The sequence below is a fragment of the Telopea speciosissima genome, chromosome 3, assembly GCF_018873765.1.
Source record: "Telopea speciosissima isolate NSW1024214 ecotype Mountain lineage chromosome 3, Tspe_v1, whole genome shotgun sequence".
Taxonomy (NCBI): domain Eukaryota; kingdom Viridiplantae; phylum Streptophyta; class Magnoliopsida; order Proteales; family Proteaceae; genus Telopea; species Telopea speciosissima.
In genome coordinates, this window is record NC_057918.1 from 13,779,572 (window position 1) to 13,789,526 (window position 9,955).

The window sequence follows — 9,955 nt, forward strand, 5'->3', positions numbered from 1 at the left end:
TAGGTCACTTTAAATTTTTTTGGGGTGAGAAAATTTTTATTAAAAGTGGTCAGGAGCTACAGATATTGTTCATAGTTTCTAGTCTTCTATGTGAGACTTTAGATGTTCAAGCAGTGAGTGGATCCAGCTAAACTATGAGCAAGACTTACATGCATTCTACTTTCTTAATTATTAGACCGAAAAAGTTTAAAAAGTAATAAAGCAGACATTATCCATGGCCATTCCTTGATGTTATCAATGTGTAACCATCATTCCAATTGAGCAGAGTCTGTCCAGATTTCTATGTACTTGATGCCTTTTCCTGCTGCATATTTGAGTCCTTGTTCAACTGCTTTCAATTTATTTTGAAAATCCTTTTTACCCTGACTTAAACTGTTGGAATATGTACTCCAGAATACCGTGGGGGTATTCTGGTCTTTTTGGGGGTAGTTTTATTCTTCTTGTGTTATTAAGTTGTGTCGGCTATGTGGGTTTTACAATGTCTGCAGGACTAGGGTTTTGTTTGTCAATCGAAGGAGTGTTCTTCTCGAGTGCTGTTGCTCTGGTTTCTTTCTTGCGATTACTGCTGCTATGAATCTGGTTTCTCGTAATATTGGTATTTCTGCTGGTTTTCTCGGTGTGTTTCGTCCTACCTCGATTCATTGGTTTCGCCTCTGGTTCACGGTGGAGTTTCACGCTGGAGGTCGGTGATGAGTTCTTCTGATCGACATAGAAGCAGGTTTCCGCTTTTGCTATTGACGGATGTTGAATCGAGTGCCGCAGTTGAATTGTCTCCTGGTTTTCTTGGTTTGTCTCTTGATTCCTTTCCGCTGGTTCCACCTCTGTCTGCCGCTGCTACGGTTTATGGTGTTTTCTAGTTCGAAGGATTGGTTGATGGCTACTACTACTGATCTGAGTATCGATTAGCTGTTGTTGATTGCACCTGTTATGCAATCTCTTGGTTAAGTGTCGCAAGCTTCTTTTTGCCTCTGCTAATGACATCACTGGCCACTGATTTTGCTACTGATTTGAAGTAGATAGAAAGATCCTTCTTCGGTTTGCTATTGTTGGTGAGAACCCTTCTTCTCTGGTTTTCTCCCAAGTTTATCGCCATGGTGTTACAAGGTTACCACCCTGCCCCACCATTGGTTCTGGTTTCCGTTTTGTCTCCTACTTTATCGCTTTTGGTAAATCCTACTTTATTGCCTAGTGTTGCTCCTCCGTCAACAAGTTTTACTCTTGGTTTCAGAAACCGTAAGGAAGAAAGACACAATTTTTGGTATTTACACTCAAGGCCAACCCTTTAAAAATATACAAAAGTTGTTCTTTCCTAAAGTTATTTCTGATTGGCCCCTATATTCTCTGAAATTCCTACTCTGTCCTTCCTCGTTGAATTTAATGCCCATTATATCCTTGTTTTGTTACAATTTTCTTAATGGGTTTTTAAATTTATATTATTTACAAGATTGCCACTCTCCATAGCCATTATTTTACTTATTGCATCCCATTGCTTTTTGTTTATCAAAAAGGCCCTTGCAAAATTCTGGTTATTTACGGAACTGTCATTACCTTTTAATATATTCCCTATTTGACTACCCAATTGACCCTTGAAAATTCTGATTTATTACCAGTTTGCCCTTTGGCTTGGATTGTATTTAAAAGTGGATTTCCATCAAATTACAGCCATGCATCCTTTTTACCAACACCATTCCCTTTCAATAATTCTAATTCCCTTCATATCCCATACCTTTGGTATTTACCCATAACACCTTTGGAAACTTCGGTAAATTACAATTTTACCATTCCTTCCTTTTTAATTACCCATAACACTTTTAGAAAATTCTGGAATATTATGTTTTTGTCCTATCTTTTACATTATCTCTGTTATGTCCACGTGTACTACACGTGAGGGGGGATTATGTACAAGACACCGCGAGACATTGTAAAGCGTAACTTGCAGGAACACTTGGTGCAAAGCATAGACGATCGTAGTTTTCACCATTGCCAATGGGTATCTACTTTGTTATTGGGTTGAGTTTGCCGTAAGGGGGAGATTGAAGTATTGAAATATTGAAGATATTTGGTTGTTGCCTATTTGAGGACTTTCGATTGGGTTGATACTGCTTTTTTTTCGCTCGCTGATTCAGTTTGTTTTCGCTACTTGCTGCTCTAGTTATTTCACTTCAAGATTTTATGTCACTATGACAATCTAAGATTCATCATTGGATAGCTATTGAAGATCGTTGAAAGTTGCCTTTTTTGGAAGACATTCCAGTCCTAGTTTGCTGATCATGTCTGTCCAAGTTTTGAAGATCTATTTTTTCAAGTTCTTGAAGGTTTATTTGGGAATTGCATTCATATGTCAAGCTGGATTTTGCTGCAACTTAGTTTTTTCTCATTTTTGTTCAAGTTGGGCATTAGTACCTTGTCGTCAACTTGAGGGGAGTGTTAGCATTATTATAGAGTTCTTTTTTTATTTAGTTCAAGCTGGATTTTTCCTTCTTCTCTTATTTGTATAATCCATTGAGGGGAGTGTTGGAATATGTACTCCGAATACCGTGGGGTATTCTGGTCTTTTTGGGGGTAGTTTTATTCTTCTTGTGTTATTAAGTTGTGTCGGCTATGTGGGTTTTAGTCCCACATCGCCTAGTTTAGTCTATTTGTAATTTCCTCTATTATAAATAGAGGGGCTTACCTATCAATTAATTCGAGTCAAGTATTTTACAACGTCCATCTTCTCTTCTCTCTAGAGTTACTGGTTACAGGTCCTAGGTTTTCTACATAAACTTTTGGCAATAAGACAAGGGCCACTCAAAAAAAGGTTACAACTTCTCGTATAACAACTTTGGCTGCAACCAGATGCACCCCACCCCCCAAAAAAAACCTACACAACATGGGAAGGTGAGGCATATTGTTTTGTTTTTTTTTTAATGCCTTATGACATAGAAATACATTTTTTATATGACAAATTTACATCACTTGATTGACTAAAATTAACGAGGTTTTTTTTTTTTTTTTTTTTTTGGGGGGGGGGGGGGTTGTGGTATTTCAGGCTTTATTGTTTAAAGGTCCTACTACTTCTCCTTGATCTTATAGTTCATGGTTAATGCTGTTGTTTATGGCTTTTTAATTGTGCTGGGGGGTGGGTGAGGGTTGGGCTAGCAGGCAATCTTATGAATATGGTTCTTTATGCACAGTTTATAGGAATGCTGGCTCAAACTCTTATGAAGGATATTGTATGAAAGAAAGATTGGCTCTGAAATATTATAATTGGAACTTGGAATGTGATACCCTAATCTCAGAAACTCAGATCATAATTTGAAATATTCTGTTAGTTAGGTCTTTGAAAGAAAAAATGGAACTATAGACAATTTTTTCTGTTACTTTATAGGAGTCTACTGTATTTATAGAATAGCTGGAATGAATTTCATCTGCGTACTGTTAAATTGACTGGTTCTTTGTATTATTTTTTTCAAAATCTCCATTCTGTATTAGTTCATACTTTTTATTTTCTGAACTAGTAATTTTGAGTAGTGTGAATAGAATATGGTTCTTATTCTCTTATCTTTGGCTTCGTTATCTTGATTTTCAATTTCCCCTCTACTTTAATGTAGGTAGGATGTACTCAACCACGACGTGTTGCGGCCATGAGTGTCGCTAAACGAGTTTCTGAGGAGATGGGAGTTAAGCTTGGTCATGAGGTATATCCCTTTGCCTCTCTTTCTTTTCTCTGATTTTTTGGCTTTTTGTTAATCGATCCAAACTGGTGGTAGGTTGATCAGAGTGCAATTTACATGTAATATTTTTTGTAGATGATTATTACAATTTGCAGTGTATATTTTCAACCTTTCAAGTTAACAGTTTCACTAACCATCATCTTGGTGGCTTTCAGGTTGGGTACTCTATCCGCTTTGAAGATTGTACATCTGAGACAACAGTTCTTAAGTATATGACGGATGGAATGTTGCTGAGAGAATTCCTTAGTGAACCTGATCTGGCAAGTTACAGGTAAAATATGTTGGATGTTTGATCCCCATATAATTAGGATAAGACTGATGTAGATCTAAGGAGGAGGATGAAGAGAAGAAGGCCAGCCAGCCTAGCCCATGAATAGGCCTTGTAGTCCTCTCATGAAAGACTTTAGAAGTCTATTTTTATTAGATTTTACTTTACTATGTAGTGGTTACTTCCTACTTGTTTCTATTTTGACAATTTTAAGTTGTTAAGGAACCTCCCATGCAAGAAAGGTTCTATTGTTGCTGTATTTCATCAAGGTAATAAATAAAACCGGGGGGGGGGAGGGGACACTACTACAGCCCACGACTTGGCCATATGAATTGCTCTTTGCAGCTGTTTGTTCTGTGAGATGCAGGATCTCTATGAGAGGCAGGTAACCATAGTGAGATGCTAGTGGTTCTGGTGAGAGACTAGCAAGGTGGAGTAAAAAGGTTTTCCATATATTCTTATTCTGTTTGGTTTATTCTATTTTCTCCATTCTGTCCTGCGCATCAAGTTAGTGATAGGATCGATTTCTATTTCCTGCTGAATGATTGTTGGGCTCCTATGCTCTGATACTCGATCAATATTGGAAGACTAGAGATTTCTGTTGATATAAGTGGCTTGCGAATCACTCTTTTGATATTCTTTGACTGCTAATCCCAAATGAATGATACTCTATTGTCTAATCACTGGTTTGGTGACCTGTGGTCTGGTAGTTTGGGACTGTTCTGACATGTGGTCTGATAGTTGCTGGTAGTTACTAACTTCTGTCCATTGTTATTGTTTTCATGAGGTTGTTGGTTGGTGCAATCTGGCCATTGGATTAAGATGAGATTTATGGATGATGTTTCATCTAATGAGTAGAGGATATGTTTGTAGTTTGAGGTTGATCTGCTGTGTTGATATGAAGATACAGCCTGGTTTCTAAATCTGCAACCCTAGTTGCTATTTTAGTGACCTTAATGACCTGACTATATCTCCATATCCAACCATTGAATTGGAGTCAAACTTTGGGAAGTTGAAAACCCTAGGGAGACCTAGTACTGCTAGTCGTTTGGTGCTGATCGGTATTCTGGTTTGTGAGTTATCACTGGCTTTGTTTTGCTGGTTGTGCACTTCTTCGATCCTGCCTGTTGGATTTGAATCTGAAACCTTCTTAAAGGATGAATTGATTCCATCAAAGACTTAGCTGAATTGAGTTGAGTTGTGCTGTAAGAATTTTTAAGATGCTAACATTTCCTTCTGCAAATTACTCAGTGTGATGATGATAGATGAGGCTCATGAAAGAACGCTCTCAACGGATATTTTATTTGGTTTAGTCAAGGCAAGCCAAAACATCTTCAACTTGCATTAATATGTTTAATTATTACTCCATGAAGATATCCTAGGTACTGTCCAGTACACTGTGTAGTTCCTTCACTCATGACACACAAGCAGGGTTGTCATCTGAAACCCAAAGTTCAATGGCTCCCCCACCTATTTGATCTTGTGTAGCTGAGTCAGGCATTGTGGATGTTGACTGTTATTACTGTTTCTTTCTTTTGAATGTCAGTGATGGAAGATACGACAAAGAAACCTACACATAATTAAGTTAATTTTTAAAACCAAGATCTAAAGGTGGGATGCATTGAATGAATGTTAGATATTGACCTCTGACTGTGTGCCAGTGGCCTTGTACTAGATATCCTTGATAAACTGTTCTTAGGGACTATTAGGCAGATAGTTTGATCTTTTTCTGATTTCGATTTTCTAACGTGTATGTCAATGTTTTTGTAGGACATTGTCCGGTTTCGAAGTGATCTTAAGTTGCTCATCTCTAGTGCTACTCTTGATGCTGAGAAATTCCGTGATTACTTTGATTCAGCCCATATTATTAAAATTCCGGGAAGACAATTCCCTGTCGATATACTTTACACAAAAGCGCCTGAAGCTGACTACCTGGATGCTGCTGTTGTCACTATCCTTCAAATACATGTGACTGAACCACCGGGTGATATTCTGGTGTTCTTCACAGGACAAGAGGAAATTGAAAGAACAGAAGAGATATTGAAACACCGGACCCGAGGCCTAGGAACAAAGATTGCTGAACTAATCGTCTGCCCAATATATGCGAATCTTCCTACTGAGTTGCAAGCTAAAATTTTTGAATCCACTCCGGAATATGCTCGTAAGGTTGTCTTGGCAACTAACATAGCAGAGACCTCATTGACAATTGACGGAATTAAATACGTCATTGATCCTGGATTTTGTAAGATGAAGTCTTATAACCCAAGAACTGGCATGGAATCACTACAGATCAATCCCATTTCTAAAGCATCGGCAAAGCAAAGGGCTGGTCGATCTGGACGAACAGGTCCAGGAAAGTGTTTTCGTTTGTATACTGCCTACAATTATCATGTTTTGGAAGATAAGACCGTGCCAGAGATAAAAAGAACTAACCTTGCAAACGTTGTTCTCACTCTTAAGAGCTTTGGAATTCATGATTTGCTAAATTTTGATTTCATGGACCCTCCTCCGTCTGAAGCGATTTTCGAAGCCCTAGAGTTGCTTTTTGCACTTAATGCACTGAATAATCGAGGGGAGCTCACGAAGGTCGGCAGAAGAATGGCAGAGTTTCCTCTTGATCCAATGCTTTCTAAAATGATTGTTGCTTCAGAGAAGTACAAGTGTTCAGATGAGATAATATCAATTGCTGCAATGCTTTCAGTTGGAAATTCAATCTTCTACCGTCCAAAGGACAAGCAAGTCCATGCTGACAATGCAAGGATGAATTTTCATACTGGGAATGTTGGGGACCATTGTGCATTACTTAAGGTAATTTAATTGATTCTTCATTTGTGCTAGAGAATGGGATACAGAAGTATTTCTTTATTATATTACAGGTTCTCTGTCATGCACATGGCTTAGTGATCTAAACTGTTATTATTTTGCTTTGACAATATGTTACGGAGTGCCAGAAATAGCCCAGTCTAGTTTTCTATTTGATTGAGGCACATATGGAACCTGGCCAACTATACAAAGAAATGAGTCAATTATTGCGGATATAGTCATATTGAGCCTGCTAAGATTGCATTATACTATAGTGAAACTCTATTTCTATTAGTATGTTGACTTGGCTGTATCCTCCATTCATATTTATTTGATATTGCTTGAGACTCAATGATGTGATTGCTTCTGTCATTAAGTTCGTATCTTAAATGAATTCACTAAACCTATCCTCTATCATATTTCTTCAGGTTTACAGTTCTTGGAAAGAAACTAATTTCTCAACTCAGTGGTGCTATGAACACTATATTCAGGTAGCATCCAATGTGCTTTACATTGATTTTTTTTTTCTTTCCCCAAAGATCTGATTTATACTTAGAAATTTACTAGGGGCCATGAGACCGATACAATACGATACAGACCGATATGTATCGGTATTGGTCGATACCGATACGTCTCTTTTTTTTTTTTTTTTAAATGGACTGTTTCTAATTGTATCGAAATGTATCGTCAGATACGGGCCGATACGATACGTATCAGCCGATGCGGCTCGATACATACCGATACCTTCGGGACATTCCAGAAAAAAGCCATTTTCACTCACAGACTTTGATACAACTCCTAATCCAACGAAAAAATGAAGGAAAACTCTCAACAAAGAGTCTAAAATCTTGCATTTAATCTTGGTTTTTCACACTTTTAGACTTAAAAACGAATCAAGGAGTGCTACAACATCATTTGCATCATCCAATACTCTTCATGGCTATAGACGATTACAACATGTAAGAATTAAGAAACCTCATCTTTTATAACAAATTCAATTTAATGCACTTGTTTGGTTATACATTATTCACCATTTTAGTGTTTATGTACAACACTTGTTATATATTGCTTATTTATATTGTTTTTTGTTCCAAAAGTGTATTTCCATGTGTATTTGACCATTTCTATGCGTATCAGTATTGTTTGATTTGTATCTCTGATACGATACGATACGTCTCTTAAAATCACCCCACCGATACGATACCCGATACCGATACTTTAAACCTTTCTAGGGGCTTTTTTTTTCATAAAATAAGAAAGTCTAAAAAGTTGAGCTCTAAACAGATAGATGATTTCATCATGAGACTCTTAGCTATAGTTTGATTATTTGACTAAAGTTTTCAAATCCATGGAAGAACACTCGGACAAACTATGAGCTTTATGCCTCATCGCATGGTTTTTGATCAAGCTGTTGGAATAACCATTGACTACTTTATAGGCTTCTCCATCATCTAGAAGGATTCCTTTCTTCAAATTTTGAAAGTTTATTTCTGAGTCCTAAATCACAGCATTCTTATGTATGCTTATTCAATGCCAGGTCAGAAGTATGAAACGTGCTCGGGATATAAGGGACCAGTTGGAGGGTCTGTTGGAGAGGGTTGAGATTGAACTGATATCCAACCCCAATGATTTAGAAAACATAAAGAAGGCAATAACTTCAGGTTAGTCTGTAGTCTTCTTCATCTAGCTCATGATGCCTTCATTCCATTTTTATTCAGTATTAATATAGGTCATATTTTCTTCTCAGGATTTTTCCACCATTCTGCCAGGCTGCAAAAGAATGGATTTTATGGCACAGTCAAAAATCCTCTGACTGTTTTTATACATCCAAGTTCTGGTCTTGTACAGGTAAACAATCTTTTGATCGCTATTCTAATGTGAGGCGTTGGGTGGTATTTCTTTACATTCTACTGTCTATAGAATTTGCTAATGGTTATGACAAAGATGGGAGCAGCAAACATAATGCATAACCCGGTGGGTAAACTGAATAATTTCAACTCTTTCAGTTCTAGTTAATGACCAAATTATCTCTCAAGCTGAGTTATCATGTAACTGATAAGCCCTCCTGCATTGTATTGAACAAACCTGGCACAGGGAAGGTATTGGCAACAGAATCTTCTAATTCAACCAGGGCAGAAGGTTCCCTTGATGTGTTTCCTAGACGAGGGAGTTTTGAGGCTGCCACATCTCATAGCAGATGTTCTGCTGACATATTATTATAGATCATCTTTACTCATTTTCCTAGTGGCTTCTTCATGTTTAAAGGATTCAATCTTTCAGGCAAACCTCTTGAAGAGAAACTGGAATCTTCAATTTGGAAGCTACCTGTTGATATTGCTATGAGCATATTTATCTGATGGAGAAGCAGGATAACAATTTCCTTACCAGCTTAGTTATGTGTTGTTTTTTTCCCCTAATTCTAGAGCAGTAAATCATGATGACATCTAATTCTGAGCTTCTTTCAAGGTTTGAAATTTCATGACGAAATTGCTCAAATTTTTGCAGAACTGAACAAAATTATCGACATTTACATGTGAAATTTGCAGAAATTTCACTGAAATATTTCAATTTCGGCAGAGGGCGAAATCCAAAAATTTCGAACCTTGGCTTCTTTTGATGATGTCTTAGAAATTGAGTCCATTATAGCAACTAAGATATAGCAGATTTTAGGTTGTTGTCATGGATGAAAAGTGTGGGGGCTGCCAGATATGAATGCAACAGAACCCCAAAAATGCAAGTCCAGTGTTGACTGTTGAGGTAGTCTTTATGGATGAAGAGTGTGGGTTCTGTTTTGAATTAATTTACTTTATTAAGTGAGTGTGATTAGGAGTATTTTTATGAGTCAATTGAAGAATTTTAGGTGGTCTTTGTATTGTAGGACACCCCCATCAATTAGGGATGTTTTGAGTAAACAATATGAGTTTTTTTAAGAGTTTTGGTGCTGTTGTGCAGTGCATTCGGGATTGGTATCACATACCTGTATTGATTTCTTTTGTCTTCTTTCTCTTTTCCCTCCCCTTCCATCGATCTGATTTCTCTCCGAACAATGCAGTTGCTTCCTATCTCAGAGCTGAACAAAAATTTGTCTTAAATTTTTTTTTCTTGGTCAATGAAGACCATATGGAGATTCTTTTTGCATTCTCCAAGTATTTCCATGAGTCTCTTAAGT

At 37.3% G+C, this 9,955-nt stretch overlaps 1 protein-coding gene across 1 annotated transcript in view; it reads left to right on the plus strand.

The window, feature by feature from the left end:
- Nucleotides 1-9,955, plus strand: part of LOC122656153 (pre-mRNA-splicing factor ATP-dependent RNA helicase DEAH1-like) — a 52,286-nt gene that overhangs the window by 40,719 nt on the left and 1,612 nt on the right. The window contains exons 18-24 of the mRNA XM_043850609.1: nt 3,594-3,680; nt 3,872-3,987; nt 5,236-5,302; nt 5,755-6,792; nt 7,215-7,277; nt 8,324-8,447; nt 8,534-8,634. Coding sequence (XP_043706544.1) covers nt 3,594-3,680; nt 3,872-3,987; nt 5,236-5,302; nt 5,755-6,792; nt 7,215-7,277; nt 8,324-8,447; nt 8,534-8,634 — 1,596 coding nt within the window. The remainder of the gene's footprint in view (nt 1-3,593; nt 3,681-3,871; nt 3,988-5,235; nt 5,303-5,754; nt 6,793-7,214; nt 7,278-8,323; nt 8,448-8,533; nt 8,635-9,955) is intronic.